The 22,902-nt window shown below is 46.5% G+C and overlaps 1 protein-coding gene across 1 annotated transcript in view; it reads right to left on the minus strand.

Annotated features, from left to right (window-relative positions):
* Positions 1–22,902, minus strand: part of LOC122939290 (neural-cadherin-like) — a 143,946-nt gene that overhangs the window by 38,654 nt on the left and 82,390 nt on the right. The window contains exons 27-28 of the mRNA XM_044295363.1: positions 7,564–7,744; positions 7,321–7,487 (exon numbers count right to left, since the gene is read on the minus strand). Coding sequence (XP_044151298.1) covers positions 7,321–7,487; positions 7,564–7,744 — 348 coding nt within the window. The remainder of the gene's footprint in view (positions 1–7,320; positions 7,488–7,563; positions 7,745–22,902) is intronic.

Here is a 22,902-nt window from a genome sequence, read left to right on the forward strand (position 1 = left end):
GGCGCCACCCTGTCGCTCTCCAGAGAAGGATCGAGCATGTTGAGGAGTGAGGACTTTCCTGCTGATATGTCCGCGCCTGATTTGTTAACCATGAATGTGACTGGTGTAGAGCAAGAGGATGCTCCACCGGCCTACTCTCCGGGACCGGAGAGACCCGCCTGCCCGCCACCGAGGACGCAACCGGAGACCTACTACGGCTCCTGGAGAGACTTCTTCCAGCCCTCGTTCAAGTGGTCAGCGTTGATGGCAGAGATTCGGGAGGCCGCAATAAAGAAGACAACTAAAACCAAGATATACTATGAAGAACTGGCAAAGACCGTTCATGAGTGCCACACCGACACACAACCCCGCCTGGAAAGGAGAATGGGGTTGGTTGTGGCCTTTGACAAGGACCGAGGCTTCGGTTTTATAAAAGACTACCTGACTGGAAGAGACTTATATGTCAATAGGAGGTCCGTCAAGCGGACCTACCTCCCAGAACGTTTACATAACCTCCGCGAGGGAGAGGAGGTTGAATTTACCCCTGCTGAGGGCCTGCGAGGCCCCTACGCCACTGCCGTGTCTCGTCCTAAAAAGAGGACGGAGGACTGGGACCTTGATGAGGACTACTCTGGCTGCGAGCACGAACCTGTGTGCTCTCCGGAGGACAACCCTGGCTGCGAGCGCGAACCTGTGTGCTCTCCAGGACCGGCCCATCATGCCTTCCAGGAACGGGGCTCTTTCATTGGCCCAAATGTATTCTGGCAGCCAACAGTGGTGGAAAAGAGGGTTAGCCCATGGCCCTCACCTGAGTTGCCTCGCAGGGAGAAAACTGTCCGTGAGCTTCAGGATGTCGAGAGATTCCGAGCTACCCTGGAAAATATCCGCAGAGGGAGGAAAGCGGATGCCTCACCTGAGCCTGCAGCGGCTGCGCAGGACGAACCACCCACCTTCCAAGTGCCGACGGCGACAGCGGAGATCAGCGATCCCGACTCCGAAAGCCTGGACAACCAGATTGTGCGGCTGGAGTTAAAGCTACGGGAGCTACGCCAGATTGCCTCCGCCAGGATCCGGACTCCACCTGACCTACAAGAAAGAGGACGTAAGGACTCGGACGTCTCCGGGTCTAAGGTGAGAGTACCTGTCCCTGCCAGTCGTCCCTCCTTAGTACCGGCACCTGCGGTGGGATCCTCATACGCTGTGCACCGGCGCACAGAGCCAGTTGTTCCAGAACCCACCGGACCGCTTGCATCAGCGGTACCCAGGCCAGTGCAGCAGCCCACGATTGTTATGCCTGCTCCGGTGAGGTCAGCGACTTTGATAACCCCTAGGCCTATGGGGCCTATACCTATTAGGGGTCCATTTATGCTACAGTTGCCCCCCAATACTGTGTTGTGGGCACATCCATCTGTTGAATCTCAATACAGGCCCAATATACAAATGGAGCCAGGGAGCACCACTGAAATGCAAGGTGGATATGACTTGCTCCTGTGAAATGGCCTGCTAGGCCCTTGATGTTTGCTTTATTTACCAAGGGATCCTAAAGAAGATTTAACCCTTTCAGGACAGGAGTCCTTCGTTGTTTTGGCCCTCTGTTGCTGCTGCCAGTTACCCACGGCTCAGTGGAGGCGGCAAGCCACTGAAATACCACGTGCAGTAAGGCCATCTTGTTTACAGGACCTCTTGCCTGCTTTCTCAGAGTGAAAACCCAGTTGTGCCTGTTTTCATGTTGCACCTTTAACCCTCTCACCCCCTTTTCAGGTTGATTGAGGGTATTACAGCGTTTACTTTGATGTGTATGCCATTTAAATAATGTGGACTATTTTATGTGCTGCTGTTTTATTATGCAACTTGAATTCCAAGAATGGGGCCCAGGGATAGACTCAAATGCACATGAGCCTCTGAGATTTTGTTACTATTTTAAAGTATTGTGCCCAGAGATGGACTCCACTTCGTGCGAGCCTCTGTGATTCTATCTGCCTCTCTAGTTTCTTCTGCGATTACTTTACGTGGCTGTGGATTAAACAAAAAGAAAAGAACCTGGGTACGGACTTATTTTATATGCTTTGAGCCTCCAAGAATTGTTATTTAATTGTTTTTACATTTTCTATGGACAATTTGCACTTAAAGGAATTATTATGGACTATCCTGGTATTTATTGTTACGCTGTACCAGGTCAGCGCCCCTGTTCCCATTGTGTTATCCTGAGAGAAGAGAACGACACCCCTTTTCACCATTACTTGCTCCTAATCCAGTGGAACTGCCTGATGTATACGTATAATGTATTCTTGCAAATGTAGATGTGTTTTCCTGCTTTGCTTTATTTTCCCTATTACAGGTGCAGTATCCAGCTGTGCAGGGACCCTCCATGTTGCGCCGAGGACGGGCAACGTTGTAGCGTGGGGGTATGTAGTGTCCCACTAGGTAGGGGTGGGCACTACACAAGGGTCAATTGGTGTGCGCGTTACTCCTACTCACAAGGAACAGAAATGTCATATTTAATTCTGCATTTAATGTATGTTCTGATATGTTTTTACATGCAATGTACCCCTGTATGATGCAACAGCAGGCCTAGATGGGTGTAGTTAGACATCCCAGACACTAGAGGGAGATAGGGAGCCCCTAGTATAAATGTCCAGGCCCAGACAGGGAGAGTTAGTGCAGAGTCAGGAGTCTGAGAAGACAGAGGTTAAAAAGCCTGCTCCTGACATGCAGCTGGATAGCCCTGGCTGCTAGTGATGTCCAGGAGGCTAGTGAGAAGCTCCAGCCTGGCTGAGAACAAGAGAGCCTTAGTTAGCTCTGAAGATACCCCAGTTGCAGGATCCAACCTCCTGGGAGAAAACCCGCAGTTATCCACCTTATAGGAGAAGGCGATCCAGGGTAAGCTAAGTAACCCTGATGGGCAGATCACACTAACAAGTGCAGCAAGAATCTAATACCTGAGGAAGATAGTGACCAAGGATTTAAGCCACCCTTTTAGGCATCCGGGCCTTGGGAGATAAAGCCAGAGCAGGAGTTCTAGAAAGGACACTGTACATTGATTCTGAGGAAAGGTACAACCTGCTGCTGAGTGCTTGTGAAGTTACCCTCTGCGTATCTTGCATGAATATTGCCTGCCATTTTGTGAATAAGCCTACTTGTGGAACTGTGATTGAAAGACTGTGCTACTACCTGCTGTACAAAGTTGGATTGTTCAGTAAAGTTACGTTTGGTTCACTATATACTTGTGTACCTCCATCATTCCAACCACCAACCGGCGTGCCACCGTCCAAAGGCACTGGCGTCACGAATACCACAGGGACCTTGCCCCAGGCACACAAAATACCTGTAACATCCAGGGCACCTCATCCACCATCAGGCCTGGTCCCTATCTACAGAGCGTGCCCCAGAGGAACCGTGTCTACCTCTCCTTCACTGCCACGCGCCTGCCCAGGGTTCTTCAAATATAGTGAGTACCCTCGATTACCCATAACCGTGACCTCACTTCGTCATACCCTGCAGGTCTGGCGTGTTGCACATCAACACATCTTAGTCATTCTAGGCCAAACTCATAGCTAAGGAGTTAATGGAGATGTTTTCCAGAGTAGGACTGCCTAGAGAGGTTCTGACCGACCAAGAGACCTCTTTTATGTCCAAGGTGATCAGGGAACTCTGTAAGTTACTGCACATAAAACAATTACGGATGTCTGTTTACCATTTATAAACGGACGGTCTGGTAGAACTGTTTAACCAAACATTAAAAAATATGTTGAAAAAGGTAGTGTCTTTAGATGGGAAGGACTGGGACCTGCTTCTGCCCTATCTCATGTTTGCAGGGCGAGAGATACCCCAGGCCTCTACTGGGTTCTTGCTCTTCGAACTGCTATATGGCAGACACCCTCGCAGTCTCTTGGACGTGGCCAAAGAGGCATGGGAACAACAACCCACGCCACATAAAAGTGTAATTGAGTACGTTACCCAGATCGGATAGAGACAGTGTTACCTCTTGTTAGGAAGCATATGGAGGCAGCTCAACGAGCCCAGAGTCGGGTCTATAATCGGCATGCTCGGGTCTGGATCTTTATCCCGGGTTTTGGGCCTGGTGCCGACCTCTAGACAGTAAGTTCCTGGCTAGGTGGCAGGGGCCCTACGAGATGCTCGAGAAAATTGGAGATGTAAACTACAAGGTACACCAGCCAGGGCGGCGAAAGCCGGAGCAGGTTTACCATGTGAATTTACTCAAACCGTGGAAAGATAGGAAAACCTGTACAGAAGACAACCCGCGGTTTTCTAGGAGAAGATGTACCGGCCCCTCTATCTGATGCAAGAGAGGCAGCTACCACAGTAAAAATTGCTGACAGCCTCGCCTCTAAACAGACTCAGGAGGCCAGGGAGTTCGTTAGTCGGAACACGGATGTGTTCCCGGACCACCCTGGACGCACTTCCATAATCCAGCATGACATTGTCACTGAGTCTTACCGGGTACCCGAGGCTCGGCGACAAGCCATATCGGAGGAGGTGCAGCTAATATTGCAGCTATATGTCATTGAGGAGTCAAAAAGTGAGTGGGCCAGTCCTATAGTATTGATACCCAAGCCAGATGGGGCGTTGCGATTTTGTAACGACTTTCGAAAACTTAACAAGGCTTCCAAATTCGATGCGTATCCCATGCCCCGGGTGGATGAGCTCATCGAGAGGTTAGGACAAGCCCGGTATTTTTCTGTTTTGGTAAAAAATGGCGAATCGCGCAGTTTTTCTTTTTCTTTTTACTCTTCTATAGATTTTTTTAATATTTTAATAGTTTGGACTTTTTGAATGTGGCGATATGTGATATGTTTATTTATTGTTTATTGTGATTTATACTTGGTGTGTTTTTTTTTAAAGTTTATTACTATTGTTTATTAATAGTAATAAATATTTCCCCCCTTAGGGGCTAGAACCTGGGATCTTTTAAACCCTTGTCCTATTCACCCTAATAGAGCTCTATTAGGGTGAATAGGACTTCACACTCTCCCTGCTGCCCTGTGCATAGTACACACAGCATTAGGGAGCTGACTATGGCAGCCAGGGCTTCAGTAGCGACCTAGATGCCATGGTAACAGATCGGAGCCCCAGGATTACACTGCTGGGGCTCCGATCAGAAGCTGCCACTGCCACCAATGAGGGGGAGGGGACCCTGTGGCCACTGCCACCAATGAGAAGGGAAGGGGACCCTGTGGCCACTGCCACCAATGATTTTAATACTGGGGGGGTTGGGGGGGTGCACTGCGCCACCAATGATAATTAACCCTTAATACAGGAGGCGGGTACTGGCAGCAGAACAGCGGCGAGTGTGTGTCTGTCCCTCGGTGTGTGTGTCTGTCCCTGTGCGTGTGTGTGTTTGTCCCTGTGTATGTGTGTTTGTCCCTGTGTGTTTGTGTTTGTCCCTATGTGTCTCTCCCTATGTGTGTCATCATCACCATGTCCACAGTGTTCCTATGTCTTGACGCAGCTGCATCAGGACGTTCTGTGCGGGGCAAAAAGAAAAAGATGGAAGAGGAGTATGATATGCAGTATGATACGCAGTGTGATGCGCAGCCTAGTATCGAAAAAATGGAAATCCCGGTATCGTATCGATACCGGGACAAAAGTATCGATACCCGCAACAACCCTAGTCTCTTCCTGTGTGTGTGCGTCTGTCCCTGTGTGTGTTTGTGTCTGTCCCTGTGTGTGTTTGTCCCTGTGTGTGCGTGTTTGTCCCTGTGTGTGTGTGTTTGTCCCTATGTGTCTCTCCCTATGTGTGTCATCATCACCATGTCCACAGTGTTCCTATGTCTTGACGCAGCTGCATCAGGACGTTCTGTGTGGGGCAAGAAGAAAAAGATGCAAGAGGAGGCAGCGATTGGACAGCGCTACATCAGGGAGAAGGAGCGCCCAGAAGAGAAGCTGATGTCTCCTGCCCATTGCGCCGATAGTAGTTATTAGCATACGGAGCAGGAGACGGAAACGGGGGCACAGCGGGTGAACGGAGCGGCGCCCAGGAATTATAGTAAGTGCTGGGAGATCCCTGGGCACCGCTCTATGGAGCCTGGTAACTTAAAGTCTGGACCCATTTAAAGTCCTGCTATCAATGGTGGCGCAGTGCGCCCGCCCCTCTCTCCTCATTGGTGGCAACGGTGGCACAGGGGGAGGGAGAGACTGCTTCCTTCTCCCCTGTGCTGCTAAGGGAACATGAGCGCGCTCATGTTCTGTGATACTGGTCGCAGATACCGGGACAAAAGTATCGATACCCGCAACAACCCTAGTCTCTTCCTGTGTGTGTGTGTCTCTCCATGTGTGTGTGTGTCTGTCCCTGTGTGTGTGTTTGTCCCTGTGTGTGCCTGTCTGTCGCTGTGTGTCTCTCCCTGCGTGTGTCACCATCACCATGTCCACAATGTTCCTATGCCTTGACGCAGCTGCATCAGGACGTTCTGTGCGGGGCAAGAAGAAAAAGATGGAAGAGGAGGCAGAGCTGCCAGCATGGAGTACGTGGGAGATACACAGGGAGGCACACTAAGGATGTAGGTAACACTACCACATGATCAACACTAGTGTTATCTGTGATTTTACATAGGACTGCAGGTAACACTACCACATTATCAGGACTAGTGTTATCAGTGGTTTTACATAGGACTGCAGGTAGCACTACTGCATTTTCTGTACTCAGATAGCCATCACTGTGTTATCTGTGTTGTTACATAGGACTGCAGGGGACATCTACTATATCACTGTGTAAGAGGGCCCCCTGAGACTTTATCGCCCAAGGGCCCACATGAGCCTGGAGCCGGTGCGGCGCAATATGTGTGTGGGGCTGTGTGTGGGTGTGGCTTGAGGGTGGGAGGGGACACAGGGGCACCATAATATCCTAATGCCCGGGCCCCATAAGTTGTCAGTCCGCTCCTGCCTGACGTCGCACAGCGTCAGGTCATAGTGCGTGCCTACGTGCAGTACATCCTGACGCTGTGTGCAGTCAAGACACAGTACACAGCAGGACCAAGAAGAAGACCAGGGAAGGTGAGTACAGCCATCGCAGCGCTGCCCTTACCTCCCCACACCTCCAGCATGCTGATGACTGCTTCCATAAACTATAAGACCCACTGCCACTTTTTCCCCACTTTTGATAAAAAGTGCGTCTTGAAATGTGAAAAATATGGTATATAATTCACAAAAAAGAGGCAGCACTCCAGATATGGTGAAGGGTGGTGGACCCGCTTTTATTCACCCCAACTACGACGTTTCAGCCCAACATGATGAGGCTTTTCTCAAGATATATACTGTATATTGGGATACTTATGAATGGCAGAAGAGGAGTGGTTGGCCACAGATTCCAACTCCGGCACTCACCTCCAACCGCAAGAAAGAAGATCTGTCTTTTGATACCAGATGGAGAATCGTAGACGAAGATGTCCGTGTACGAAGCAGAAGTTGTATGTGAGTAGTGTGGGGGCTGAGAAGATGATGTATCACAAAATGGACCCAACTTCCTCTTTCAAAACTCCATTCCTGCAGAGCTGACATACACAGGAAAAGCATACAATCAGGAATACATTAGTATATAATGTAGATTAATGTCCACAATTTCCTTACCTGTGTCACAGTGCTCCCCAGCAAATCCTGGATTACAGTCACACTTAGCAGAGTTCCATTCGCTTATGCAGAATCCATGACCTCCACAAGGGGGCGATCCAGTAACCCTGCAATGATCATCTATTGCAGAGCAGCCTGCAGCACTATTTTCTGAATCCACAGGCTGCTCCAAGTCATAGACCTTAGGAACAACATACAACATAATTGTTTAGACTGCAAATCCGATCATCAAGGCTTCTTTTTAAGATGAAATATAGTATATTTTCTAATATTTGTAAATAAGAGAACCCTGAAAAATCTATCTTCTTCACAGTATCTCCTCTACAGACCTGTGTGAGCGCTCATTTTTTGCGGGGCAATCTGTAGTTTTTATCCTGGAGTGTGCATGACTTTTTGATAGCTTTTTATTACTTTTTTGGGGAGGTGAAGCAACCCAAAAAAATGGAGAATCAGTGAATTTTTTTATTTTTAGTATGGTCATTTTGGGATGTGGTGGTGTGTATGCAGTGTCGGACTGGGGTGCCTAGGGCGTGGAAGACTAGGGGGTCAACCTTGATCAGTACCCCTGTAGGCCAGTCGGAGCCTGTATGTATGATGTTTATTTTTTATTATTCTAATGATGGGAAAGGGGGATCTTTTAATTTTTATAGTTTATTTGTTTTATAGGAACTACAGCTGTAAAAAGCTTGGTTTTTTCAGCGAGACCATAACTTTTACATACAACCACATGCGGGAGTCCTTCAGGCTCAGGGAGCTTAATGGTCCATGGGAAAGCTGCTTTAGGGTACTTTCACACTTGCGTTGTTGGATTCCAGCAGGCAGTTCCGTCGACTGAACAACCTGCCGGATCCGCAAATCCGTATGCATATGGTTACCATTTGTAGACGGATCCGGATTTTCACATTGCGCAGACTAAAAACCAGATCCGTTTTTCCGGAACACTTGGTGCCGGATCCGGCATTAATGCATTTCAATGGAAAATAATGCCGGATCCAGAATTCCAGCAAGTGTTCCGGAATTTTGGACGGAGAAAATACCTTAGCATGCTGTGGTATTTTCTCTGGCCAAATACCGCAAGAGGGACTGAACTGAAGACATCCTGATGCATACTGAACGGATTGCTCTCCATTCAGAATGCATTAGGATAAAACTGATCAGTTTTTTTTACAGTATTGAGCCCCTAGGACGGAACTCAATACCAGAAAACTTTAACGCTAGTGTGAAAGTACCCTTAGATGTCATGATCACAATTGACCATGGCATCGGAGAGGTATAAAGTCTTGAATAAGTCTGCAAGTAAGTTTGTGTCATTAGACCTATAGCCAGGCCTAGATCGACAATATAGCTCCACACACTGTATATGCTGTACAAGAATGGAGGTATCTTTCATCCCCTGCCAGGCTGTACAGGCCTACTGTAATTTATTAGTATCTGGTTACAGGTCTTATATACTTTATTATGTTATATTAAATTGTATTCTAAGACAGCTGCATTATAATCATGAAGATAAATCCACTCGTACCAAACCAATGACGTCTCTTCTAATGGCCCACAAATTCATCTGATGTTCCGATATCATGTATGTCACTAGCAATTGCGGATTATAATGGGGGCATTTGGGTTGGCATCCCCGGGTCTGACATCTCTGCGGGGCTGAAGGCCAACCCAAACGCCCACATTGAAGTACTATATACATTAAGCAGCACTAAGCACTGCAGTGTCCCCATAAGCTGCACGGTGGCCGCCACACAGCTTCTATTCACAGCTAGTGCAGGGTCTCCTTTGCAGTCCCCGCTTCTTGCCATGCTGCTGTGTCCTAGATAGTAGAAGAAGAGGTCAGAGAACAGCGAGGCAACAATGAGGATGGGCCAGCTTTGGGCAGCGCAGACTGCAGGTACCATGAATTATCTGTACCTAGAGAGTTATCACTGATAGTAATAACTGTCTGAGTACAGATAATGTAGTAGATGTTCCCTGCAGTCCTATGTAATACCCCACATAGCACAATAATTCACTGTGTTATGTGGGATGTTAGGACTGCAGATAACATCTACTACATTATCTGTATTCAGAGAGTTATCACTGTGTTATTTGTGGTGTTACAGAGGACTGCGGGTGACATTTAATACATTATTGATACTCAGAGAGTTATCACTGTGTTATCTGTGGTGTTACATAGGACTGCAGGTGACATCTACTACATTATCTGTACTCAGAGACTCTGAGTACAAATAATGTCGTAGATGTCACCTGCAGTCCTATATGTAACACCTCAGATGACACAGTGATAACTTTCAGTGTACAGATAAATGGTACCTGCAGTCCTATGTAACACTACAAATAACATAAGGTAAAAGGTAGAGATTAGAGAATTTCCCAAAAATTCGATTTGGTCGGTTTGCCGAATTTTCCGAAAAGATTCGATTCGATACGAATTTATTTCTGGCGAATTGCATTAAAAAACAACTCAGAGGAACGGTCAAATAAATGATGATGTCAACCAGGCCAAAAAGGCAAAATAGTGGTCCAGTGACAGAGTGGTGAGCTGGCAGCAGCATGAGGAGACCACAGAGTGGTGAAGTGGCAGCAGCATGAGGAGACCACAGAGTGGTGAAGTGGCAGCAGCATGAGGAGACCACAAAGTGTCTGTCATGGACGTGACATACGGACGTTCCTGCAACAGGTGGCAGGAGATCTCTGAGACTGGCAATGCGTGGTTTGATCTAACATGTTTTCCTTTTGGATCAAATGACGTCTGTGTTGTTTCTGGTGTTTGCCACACCTTATTTCTCCAGGTGTGGCTATTGTGGTCATTTAACCTTCTCTATTTATTGTTGTTTCTGCCACTATGCTATGCGGTTTATAGCTTCTGTTGGACTTGTGGTTAGCTTGTGTTTGGTTCTCGGCTGAGTTCCTGGTGCTACCATAGCGTAATTGAAGATAAGTGTTTCCTTTGGCTTTTGTATTTTTTTAAATATATTTGTGTGTGTTGCCTTTCCCTGTTGTTTGTAATTTGGCCTGAGGGAGACTCCTTCCATTTTGAGGAACAGGTAGACTCAGTCCTGACATTAGTTTCAGGGTCCTATAGGGTGAGATAGGATTCTAGGTATCTGGTGTATGAACTTGCCTACCTTTGGGGCCTGTTCATACTGGTAGTCTGTCAGGACTGGAGTTATCCCCTTTCCCTCCTATGCTCGGTGTGGTGTTTTCCTCCCACACACGAGCGTGACAGTGGCCCAGTGACATAGTGTTGAGGTGGCAGCAGCATGAGGAGACCACAGAGTAGTGATGTGGCAGCAGCATGAGGAGACCACAAAGTGGCCCAGTGACATATGTTGAGGTAGCAGCAGCATGAGGAGACCACAGAGTAGTGATGTGGCAGCAGCAGCATGAGGAGACCACAGAGTGGCCCAGTGACATAGTGGGGAGGTGGCAGCAGCATGAGGAGACCACAGCAGAGTGGTGATGTGGCAGCAGCATGAGGAGACCACAGAGTGGTGATGTGAAAGCATCATGAGGAGTCCACAGAGTGGTGAAGTGGCAGCAGCATGAGGAGACCACAGTGTGGCCCAGTGACATAGTGAGGAGGTGGTAGAAGCATGAGGAGACCACAGAGTAGTGATATGACAGCAGCAGCATGAGTAGAGCACAGAGTGGTGATGGGGCAGCTGCATGAGAAGTCCACAGAGTAGTGATGTGGCAGCAGCATGAGGAGACCACAGAGTGGGGAAGTGGCAGCACTATGAGAAGATGACAATGTGGCCCAGTGACATAGTGTTGAAGTGGCAGCAGCATGAGGAGACCACAGATTGGCCCAGTGACTTAGTGTTGAGGTAGCAGCAGCATGAGGAGACCACAGTGTGGTGAGGTGGCAGCAGCATGAGGAGACCACAGAGTGACAGAGTGGGGAGGCGGGGGGCAATTACCAGTTGAAGATGGTGGCTGGCAGTAGGAGCACCTGGCAGCAGGTGTGGCATCAGGCGGGTGGCAGCATCAGAATAGTAGCTGAAGCAGGTAGCCAGAAGAAACAGGCCTCTTTTGTCGAAGTGTTGGTGTGACACCATGGATGATCTAGATTGATGCATCAGGCACTGGTATTTGAAAATCCTATTTGAAAACTCGCCTGTCCACCCAAAATGTAGAGAAACTGACCTTTGTGAAGATGAATGAGGCATGGATCATGCCTCATTCATCTTCACAAAGGTCAGTTTCTCTACATTTTGGGTGGACAGGCGAGTTTTCCTTGGGGTAACTATGGACCCCACTGCACTGCACACCCGCTCTGATGCCACACTGCTGGCCGTGCAGGAAACCTTGTCTAGGGCAAACTTGCCCATTTGTGACCACAAATCAAGTTTGGCTGCCCAGTACTCCAGGGGATCTTCGATGTGGGGTGGCAGGGTACACTCCAAGTATACCACAACCTGCTGGTTCAGGTGCTGCTCTATGTCTACCTGCTGCGGCTGGTGAGTAGTTTCTTCAGTACTCTAGACTTAAGTTGCTGTTGATGGAGCTGGTACTGCTCCTGCCACCCCCAGCAGCCATGGCAGTGGAACGTGAGCACAGAGGGCCCCCCCAATCAGACCTGCGTGAGGATGGGTGATGGCGCACATAGGCAACAACCAACTAACTACATAAAATGTGTCGATAGTAATTCATTTTGTCCTCCCTCTCAGCGGGTGTAAAAAAGGCCCCCATATTCGACCGGTAGCGAGGGTCTTCCGCTCTTCCGCTGCGTCCCCAAGTTCCCCAGAACCTATTCGACGTCCCAGGTGAGACGTTGCCATGCTGTGCTGCGGCTGTTGTGCCTGGAACCCAAGAGCCACACCGGTCCTGCACTGCTTTCATCTCTGCGGTCACAGGCCGATCAGTGGCTAACCCCACTCAATTTGACAGTTGGTAAAGTGGTGTGCGACAATGGTGCCAATCAGCTGAGCGCGCTGAAACAGGACAAAATGACACACGTGCCGTGCATAGCACACGTCCTGATTCGTCGCAAAATACCCCGGGCTCCAGGACACCTTGCGGCAGGCCAGGAAAACTTCTGGCCATTTTAAAAGATTTTATATCGGCCATGGCTCACCTTGCGGACGTTCAACGGCGACACCACTTGCCCGTCAGACGTCTGATTTGTGACAGTCCGACGCGCTGGAACTCCACCTTGTATATGCTTGATAGGCTGCTCCAGCAGCAACGTGCCGTTAACAACTACCTGTACGAACTCTGTAGCAGGACAGGTTCTGGGGAGCTTGGTTTCTTTTCACCACGCCAGTGGCTGCTCATGCGCGATGCATGCAGACTTCTGTGGCCATTTGATGAGATCACCAAACTGGTCAGTCGCAGCCAGGGCACCATTAGTGACATCGTACCTTACGCCTTCTTTCTGGAGTGTGCATTGCGTCATGTCATTGATCAAGCCGCCGAGGAGCAGGAGCAGATAGATAAGAAAGTCGCAATGCTGAATGAATTCCCAGGGGGGGGGCTACTCCATCTGAGACAAGTGAGCAGGAGTCTGAAGAGGAGTCAGAGGAGGATGGTGGCTGGGGGGAGGAGGAGGAGCAAGAGCAGGCTTTGAGGGGGACTTTAATCTTTTTGGGGATCCCTGGTGTTGTCCGTGGCTGGCGGGAGGAGACCGAGGACGACATTCTCCTGGGAGATGAGCAGGATCCAGGGCGCTCCACCGCTTCCAATATAGTGCAAATGGGGGCCTTCATGCTCCAGTGTTTGAAGAGAGACCCCCATATAAAAAGCTTAAAGGGCAAGGTGGCAAAGTACTTAGACCCTCGGTACAAACACAAAATGGCGGACATGTTACCAGCATCACAGAGGGCTGGCAGAATGTAGCATTTCCAGGCCTTGCTGTGAGAGATGCTGCATTCTTCTGTTGCGGGTGCTGGCACAGGAATTTCCACCCATAGCAAAACAGGTGCGGGTACCAATCCTAACGCGCCTGCAAGAAGAGGGCGGTTTGAAGATGTGTTGGTCACTTTGGATATGAGATCATTCTTTCAGCCAACCCATCGACAGCCGTCCTCCAGATCCAGCCTCAGGGAACGCCTAGACCGGCTACATCGGGTTAACGGCCGATGTGGACGCTTTGAGAAGCGAAGAACCCCTGGACTACTGGGTGTGCAGGCTTGACCTGTGGCCAGAGCCGGCACAATTTGCCATGGAACTATTGGCTCGCCCCTCGTCGTGTGTCCTGTCCGAAAGGACGTTCAGCGCAGCAGGGGGATAGTGACCGATGAGTGAGGCATGGATCTTGGAGGAATTCAACACCTGTGACGACAATGTGTAATTGAATTTCCTCATGCCAGCCCACACATATCCGTCACCACCCAGAACAAAGAATGGTCCTTGTCTTATGTATATACAGTGGCATAAAAGGCCTTTCTGTCAGGTGAGTGCCTCATTTTCGGGGCCTGTACTGGCCTAATGTACCTCCAGCCACATCATCACAAGTTCTTTTCTGTTAGGTGAATGCCTCTATTTTTGGGGCCTGTACTCCAGTGGCCTACAGTAAAATTTTTACCCAGTGACCGCCTAATGTACCTTCAGCCATATCATCACAAGTTCTTTTCTGTCAGGTGAAGGCCTAATTTTTGGGGCCTGTACTGGCAGACAGTAAATTTTTTTAGCCAGTTACCACCTAATGTACCTCCAGCCACATAATCACAAGTTCTTTTCTGTCAGATGAATGCCTAATTTTTGGGGCCTGTACTCCCGTGGCCTAAAATAAGAATTTTCTATGCTCCAGCAGGGCACATTTTTGAGAGGTTCCCTTTAAGATGCATAAAAATGGCTCCCGATTAAAATACATATTTTTTGTGGGAATTTTTGCCAATGATCCCCTCTGGTATGTCACTGTGCATGTTGTGGGAGCAATTGTGCACTTCTAGTAAGTATTTGGTGGCTGCAAATATGACCTGAAGGTTTTTCAGGTTCCCCTGCCATTAAAGTCTATGGGGCCCACCGCAAAAGTGCGGTTCACAAACATTTGATGTTCGTCCATCACTAGTCACCTGTTCCCTGGCCAGCCAGATTTAGCAGCATCTGTTCCAGGACATGAATCAGTGGAATGATGTTGTTCATCCCGTAGTCCTGGTGACTGACAAATACAGTGGCCTCCTCAAAGGGCCCGAGCAAACGGCAGGTGTCACGCATGAGCTGCCACTGGCTAACATCGAAGTTACACAGGGTAGTACCTCTGTCCGTCTGTATCATCAAGAAATCGTTTATGGCCTTTCTCTGTTCATATAATCGGTCCAACATATGGAGGGTGGAATTCCAACGGGTGGAAATGCCACATATCAGCCTATATTGGGGGACGCCGTTCTGCCACTGCAGCTCAAGGAGGGTGTACGAGTGGCTGAAGTGCATGCAAAGTTTCCTGGCCATTTTCAGGATGTTTTGCAGATGGGGTGAAGACTTCAGGAACCGCTTTAGGCCTCCTGCACATGACCGTATGGCTTTTTCAGTATTTTGCAGTCCGTTTTTCACGGATCCGTTGTTCCGTTTTTTGTTTCCGTTGTGTTCCCATTTCTGTTCCGTTTTTCCGTTTTTCCGTATGGCATATACAGTATACAGTAATTACATAGATAAAATTGGGCTGAGCATAACATTTTCAATAGATGGTTCCGCAAAAAACGAAACGGGTGTATGGACCCATTGACTTGAATAGAGCCACTGAACGTGATTTGCGGTCAATAATAGGACATGTTCTAACTTTAAATGGAACGGAAATACGGAAATGGAATGCATACGGAGTACATTCCGTTTTTTTTGCGGAACCATTGAAATGAATGGTTCCGTATACGGACCGTATACGAACGCAAAAAACGGCCAGTAAACGGCGGGAAAAAATGGTTGTGTGCAGGAGGCCTTACAACCAGATTAATCACGTGCCCCATGCAGGGCGCATGGCTCAGCCCTCCTTGACGCAGCGCCGACACCGTGTTCTTCCCGTTGTCGGTGACCATGGTTCCGATTTTTTTATTTTTTTTTTTCTCTTCCCCCTCTGCTAGATGGTTAGGATTGTTTCGTTGAATACGAGGGGTTTAAGGGAGAGAGTGAAGAGGTATGCTATCTTTGAGTGGATGAAGGGGTTTCTGCCAGCCGTCATCTGCCTACAAGAGACACATTTGGATAAGGAATCTTTAAGATGGTTGCAGAAGAGATGGATAGGGGAAAGTTACCATTCTGTATACACTACTTATTCAAGAGGGGTCTCAATTTTGATCCACAATAAAATAAAATTTGAATGTCTGATGTGTGAGGCCGATGACTGTGGCAGATACCTCTTTCTATATTGTAATATAGATGGGGTTAAAATGGTAATTGCAAATATCTATATTCCTCCACCGTATACGCCAGAGATTTTATATCAACTGTATGAATTCATGCTGGATAGACAGGAAGCTATAATGATTGCGATTGGAGACTATAATGCGGTAATGGATCCACTCAGGGATAGAGCCCCTAGCAGAGGGGGAAGAACACAGAAAGTAGATTTTTACAAACTAGCCCATGAATTCAACTGGATTGACGTTTGGCGTCTCCAGAACCCGGATGAAAATATGTATTCCTGTTACTCCAAAACACACCAAACCTGGTCTAGAATAGATATGGCCCTGGGAAATAAAAATCTGATGTCCTATGATAGGATTAAAATAAAGTATTTCCCCATGGCTCTATCAGATCATAATGCCGTGGTAATGGAACTAGATCTGAATAAAAAGAAGGCCTTATTACCGTTTAAGTTTAACTCCCATTGGTTACCAATGATCCCAGACAAAGAAAGTATAATGGAAGAATTAAAAATTTTTTTTAGGGAGAATAACTACTCCGCAAGTAAGTTAATTGTTTGGGATACGGCTAAAGCATATTTAAGAGGATTGCTTTGTAAAAAAGTGAATCATTTAAAAAAAATTACCAGGGAAAAGGGGATTGCTTTGGAAAAAAAAGTTCAGGAATTAGCAACAACATGTATGAGATATCCCACTGACGATAATAAGAAAATATGGGAGGAAGAACAGGAAAAGTTAAAGGCATATCATATGGAGAGAAGTAGGAAAGAATTAAGGTTTCAAGGGATCCGGCTGGCCACAGAGGGAGAAAAAGTTGGTAAAATCTTGGCAAATATAGCAAGAAATCAAAGAGAGAAAGCCTGGATAGGGGTGATTAAAGATAAAAAGGGTGAGACAATTAACACATCAGAAGGAGTTAAAGAAGTGTTTGTAAAATATTTCCAGGAGGTATACAAGTCCAGGGTACGATACTCAAAACAAGAATTAGATTTGTATTTAGATCAGATCCCTCTTAGGGAGATATCCCAGGCCCAAAAGACATTTCTTGAAAAAGAAATATCAATCGCAGAAATAAATAAGGTCCTGGGGCAAGTAAAATCTGAAAAGGCACCAGGAAGTGACGGGCTCCCTTTTGAAATCTATAAAACCTTCTCCCAGGTGTTAGTACCTGAACTAAAAACAACATTGGACGAGGCTAAAAAAATTGGGGACTTACCAGACTCTATGAAAGAGGCAATTATAACATTAATTCCAAAAAAGGGTAAAGAACAACTAGACCCGGGATCATATAGGCCAATATCACTTTTAAATACCGATGTTAAAATTTTGGCAAAAGTTTTGGCCGATAGACTTTCAAGGGTGGTTAAGGGTATAATAAACCTAGATCAAACAGGTTTTATACCGGGCAGAACGATATACTCAAATATAAGAAGGTTGTATTTAAATATCGAAGCTAATAGAACAGAAGCGGGGGAGAAAGCCGTATTATCACTGGATGCCCAAAAGGCATTCGACTGTATTGAATGGGAATATCTATGGGCAGTTCTAAAAAGGGTCGGTATAGGGGAAGGGTTTATAAGATGGATACAGCTAATATATCAGGATCCGCGGGCCAGAGTGATGGTGGATGGGAGCTTGTCCCTGCCCCTTGCCCTATATCGGGGCACTAGGCAGGGATGCCCTCTCTCTCCACTGCTATTCGCCATTGCGATCGAACCTATGGCAAGTATAATAAGAAACGATAGGGAAATTAAAGGCTTTCATTATGATGGAGGGGAAGAAAAATTGTTAATGTACGCGGATGATATTCTACTATTTATGCACAGTACTGGAGACCAGTTTAATAGAGTTATAGATATAATAGATAAGTTTGGTTGTTTTTCTGGATTAAATATTAATTGGGGGAAATCACATATGTTGATGTTGGGAGATGCACAACCACAGGGGTTCTTAAAGGTGCAGGTGTTGGGAAAACAAGAAAACTTTAAATATTTAGGGATACAAATTTCCGGAAACATAGGAGATTATGAAAAATTAAATGTACTTCCCCTAATAAAAGAACTTAGGGCCAAAATACATGTCTGGCGTAGATTACCAATTTCAATACAGGGCCGGGTAAACTTAATAAAAATGTTTTTTCTCCCCAAAATACTATATGTCCTTCAAAATGCCCCAGTCAGGTTGCCGCAGGATACCTTTAGATTGCTTGATAGGTTAATGGGAGATTTCCTTTGGAAAGGTAAGATTCCCAGAATAAAGAAAGAGATACTTCAGCTCCCAGTGAGAGAAGGTGGACTCGCAGTTCCGAATTGGTTTTTTTATTATATAATTACACAATATGGTCAAATAAAGAGTAGTTTGGATGGGTTAGTGGGTAGTCAGGTAGTAAATAGACTGGGATGGAAAGAAGAATGGAACTTTTTAGAGGTGTTGGAATCGGGTACACTGGGAGGAAAAAACACAGGAAATAGAGTTTTAAATTTAATGGAATATATATGGGTAGAGATTAAAAAAACACTAGAGATTAAAGGGTTTCTGCAATACACACCTATATGGAAAAATATTAATCTTAAGGAACTGCAGGGGATTAAAATGTACATCGACTGGGAGAAAAATGGGATGAAATACTTAAACCAGATATTCGAACAGGGTAAATTGAAAGACTTTAATACAATGGTTAGAGAGTTTGGTATACCGCATAAGGACATATATAAATACTTTCAGTTTAGGAATGCATTGAGGTCAGTTATGCAAGAGGATAAATATAAGATGGAAAGATCTGAGATATTACACAAATTTACTAACTTGGGTGAAAGAAGAGGAATAACGGCAAAAAGATATAAGATACTGATGGGGGGAAAAAAAGAAACGGGTTACAATATTAGCTAGGAAAAAATGGGAGAATGAACTGGAATTTTTTACGGAAGAAAAATGGAACGATGCATTAAAGAACTATTCTCGAGTCTCAAATAGGGGTTCACACAAAATTTCACAATTTTTTGTGGTTCATAGGTTGCATAGGTCCCCATGGATACTAAAAAGAATGGGCGTTAGATCCTCGGATGATTGTGTAAAATGTGGGGGGGAGAGAGCTGACTTAATGCATTGCTTCTGGAGATGTCCCAGATTGTTTAGATACTGGACAGAAATAACAGATACTATATATCGAATTTTGCAGGTTCAAATATCAGAGGATCCGATGTCGTGTATTCTGGGGGCAACTGAACATCTGGGTTTGAATAGAGATATAAGTATGGTCCTTAGTAAGGTTTTATTTCAAGCTAGACTCTTAATACTCAAGAAATGGGTAGGGGTTGACCCTCCAACAGTTCGGCAGTGGAGAAAAGCAGTGGATGATCTGATTAAAGAAGAACGGGTGATGGAGGGCCATAGTAGAAAAAGAAAAACTATGGATGAAATATGGAAGAGCTGGTTACTTTAGGGCTGGATAGATATTTTTTTTTTTTTTATTTTTTTTTCGTACTACACGTCTCCCCCTCCCCCCCCTAAGGGAGGTGGGGGGGTGGGAAATTGGAGAGTAAAAATATTTGGGTATGTATGGAATAAGAATGGAGTGTTTTTTCTTTCCTTTTTTCTTCATCTTTCTCCGATGGTTGTAAATAAAAAGTTGTAATCTCTATTTAATATATAGATGATTATTTTTGAGACGATGGTAACAAAAGGTTATTGGTAAAGGGGAAGAGGGAGGGTGGAAGAAGGGGAAAGGAAAAATAAATATAGCCATATACTGTTGTTATATATAGTACTTTGTACTGTTTGTATAAATAGCGATGCGCTTGGGAGGGGGGGGGGGTTGGGGGGGTGGTATGGGTAAAAAGTTAATTTGAATGATTATTGTAACGACCCGTTGGACGGTCAGATACTGTATATTTAATGTGCTTTGTATATTAATAAAGAAATATAAAAAAAAAAAAAAAAAGAATAGAGCCACTGAACGTGATTTGCGGTCAATAATAGGACATGTTCTAACTTTAAATGGAACGGAAATACGGAAATGGAATGCATACGGAGTACATTCCGTTTTTTTTGCGGAACCATTGAAATGAATGGTTCCGTATACGGACCGTATACGAACGCAAAAAACGGCCAGTAAACGGCGGGAAAAAATGGTTGTGTGCAGGAGGCCTTACAACCAGATTAATCACGTGCCCCATGCAGGGCGCATGGCTCAGCCCTCCTTGACGCAGCGCCGACACCGTGTTCTTCCCGTTGTCGGTGACCATGGTTCCGATTTTGAGTTGTCGAGAAGAAAGCCAGGATTCGATTTCTTGATGAAGGAAGCGGAGCAGTTCATCCCCTGTGTGACTCCGTTCGTCCAGGCAAACTAGGTGCAGAACAGCGTGACACCGCTGTGCCCTGCACACGTGGTATGCTGGAGGGGCACTGAGAATTGTCCCTGCAGTGGAGGCTCAGGACACAGTGAAGTATGAGGAGGCAGAGGCGACATTGTCGCAAGACTAATAGCGTGAGAACATGGAGGCGGAAGCGGCGTCACCTGGCCAAGTTGCTTGTGTGGCTGGGCAGGAACCACATTTATCCAGTGGGCTGTAAAAGACAGTGCACTTTGGCAGACACCGACAGGCTCAAGGATTGGCCCACCTTCTGTTCTACAGATGTGTGCAGGGCTGGTACTGCCTTTTTGGCAAAGAAATAATGGCTTGGGACTCTCCACCTCGGCTCGGCACAAGCCATTAGTTCTCTGAAAGGTGCAGAGTCCACCACTTGGAAAGGGAGAGACTGCAGTACCAGCAACTTGGCCAGGAGCACGTTCAGCTTCTGCGCCGTTGGAAGTGCATGCATACTGTTGTCTCTTTGCAATCGCTTCGGTAATCGATTGCTGACAGAATGACTGACGAGGAGCAGGAGCATCAGGACCAGCAGATGATGGGAAGGCCAGCAGGTGATGGGAAAGACAGCTCCCTTCGGCTGAGGTGGTGGAGCCTTGACTGCATGAAATTGGGTGCGTGCCACTGGGTGAAGCAGGCTGGACCACCACATCGGAGCCACGGTTCTCCCAGCCCCTTTATGGTGATGCTGCACGTGTTGACGCAGGACCATGGTGCCAACATTGGCCCCCTGGCCACACTTTACCTTCTGCCCACAGATTCTGCAAATGGCCATGTTCACCTCCTCTGGCGGCCTAACAAAATATTGCCACATTGCCAAGTATGGCATTTTCCCCCCAACACTCCGTGCTGACTGCCTGCTACCGCTGCCTCCGTGAACCCCTGCACAGCTACTTTCCGGGCCGGTAGGCTCCTGCGAAGTGGGTGGTCTACCTCGGGAACATTTGGCTCCCGACCTCCCAGTGCTGCCACCCTGATGACTCACTGCCACGCTGCCACCCTGCTGGCTCAGCCGCTGCCTCACGAGCAAGCTGCCACCCTCTTCTCCTGAGGATGATGAAGCCCCTTCTTCACCCGGCTCCCAAGTGTGATCGGCTACATCATCATCATCCGCTACTGTCTGCACGTCACTGATGTCCCCTTCAATGGTCTCAGGGCCAGTAGTCTGACCGCTCGCAACACCTGCTCCCACTCATCATCACTACTTGCCCGTTTACCGGAGGAAGCGCCGAATGTCTCCTCCAGATCTTGCCTGGGCAGTAACTGCTGACTGTTCTCTAATAGCTCGCCCTCGATAAAAAGTGGAGCCAAGCCTACGGCATATAATACTTCTTGCGCTGAGGGAACTGAAAATGACAGAGGAAGGTTCAGGACAGGTGGGGGCACAGAGCCTGCTCCCAGGCTATGCCAACTTAAGCGTTGTGTCTGATGTCACTTGCAACGAAGTCGAAGACCGAGTCAATCATTCAAGCTCTGCTGGGTTGCTGGTCAAGACACGACCGCTAGATGACACAGGGAGCTCAGGCCTCTCGCTGCAACTCCTGCTGCCACCCCCCTTCTTCTGCTGCCTGCGACAGAAACATTTTGCCCACTGCCCGCTCCCTTTGAAGGGCCTGTCACCTGTCTGTCTGACATACTGTCTAATAAAAGAATTAAATTTAAATAATACCCCCCTAAAAAGTCTGTAATACAATGTTACTTCACCGCTGAATGGCAATTTTGACATATATATTTTTTTCTCATTAATAAACTCCCCCCCCAAAAAAATTATTATCACAATTAACCGCAGAAGGTCAATTAAGACGTATTTTTTTTCCTATAAGTACACCCCAAAAAAAAGAAATATAACAATCACAATTCCCCGCAGAACGGCTCATAGTACATGTATTTCCTTTTCTACACCACGTAAATAGCTGTAGTACAATGTAACTTCACCGCTAAATGCCAATTATGACATATATTTTTTCCTTTTTTTTCCCTATTTCTACAACCCAAAAAAAGAAATACCGGTATAACAATCAGAATTCACTGCAGAACTGCTAATGGGACGTACGTATATTTCTTTTTCTACACCATGTAAATGGCTGTAGTTTAACGTTATGTCACCGCTGAATGGCAATTAAGATTTTTTTTTTCTCTGATTAATAAACTCCCCCCCCTCACAAATAATCACAATTCACAGCAGAATTAAGACGTATTCTTTTTCCTATTTCTACACCCCCAAATAAGAAATATAACAATCACAATTCACCGCAGAATGGCTAGTGGGACGTACGTATATTTTCTTTTAATACACCACGTAAATGGCTGTAGTACAATGTATTTTCACCGCCAAACCGCACTTATGATATATATTTTTTCCTTTTTTTTTTCTATTAATACACCTCAAAAAAAGTAAAACAATGTTAAATCAACGCAGGATGGCTAATAGGACGTACGTATCTATCCTAGTAATACACCCCGTAAATGGCTGTAGTACAATGTAACTTCACCGCTGAACGGCAATTATGACGTATATTTTTCCCTTTTTTTCCTATTAATAAACCAACCCTCCCAAATAGTAAAACAATGTAAAATCAATGCAGACAGCTAATAGGACATACGCATCTTTCCTATTAATACACCCCGCAAATGGCTGTATCACAGAACTTGCACCCCAATCACAA

The sequence above is a fragment of the Bufo gargarizans genome, chromosome 5 (assembly GCF_014858855.1).
Source record: "Bufo gargarizans isolate SCDJY-AF-19 chromosome 5, ASM1485885v1, whole genome shotgun sequence".
Lineage (NCBI taxonomy): Eukaryota > Metazoa > Chordata > Amphibia > Anura > Bufonidae > Bufo > Bufo gargarizans.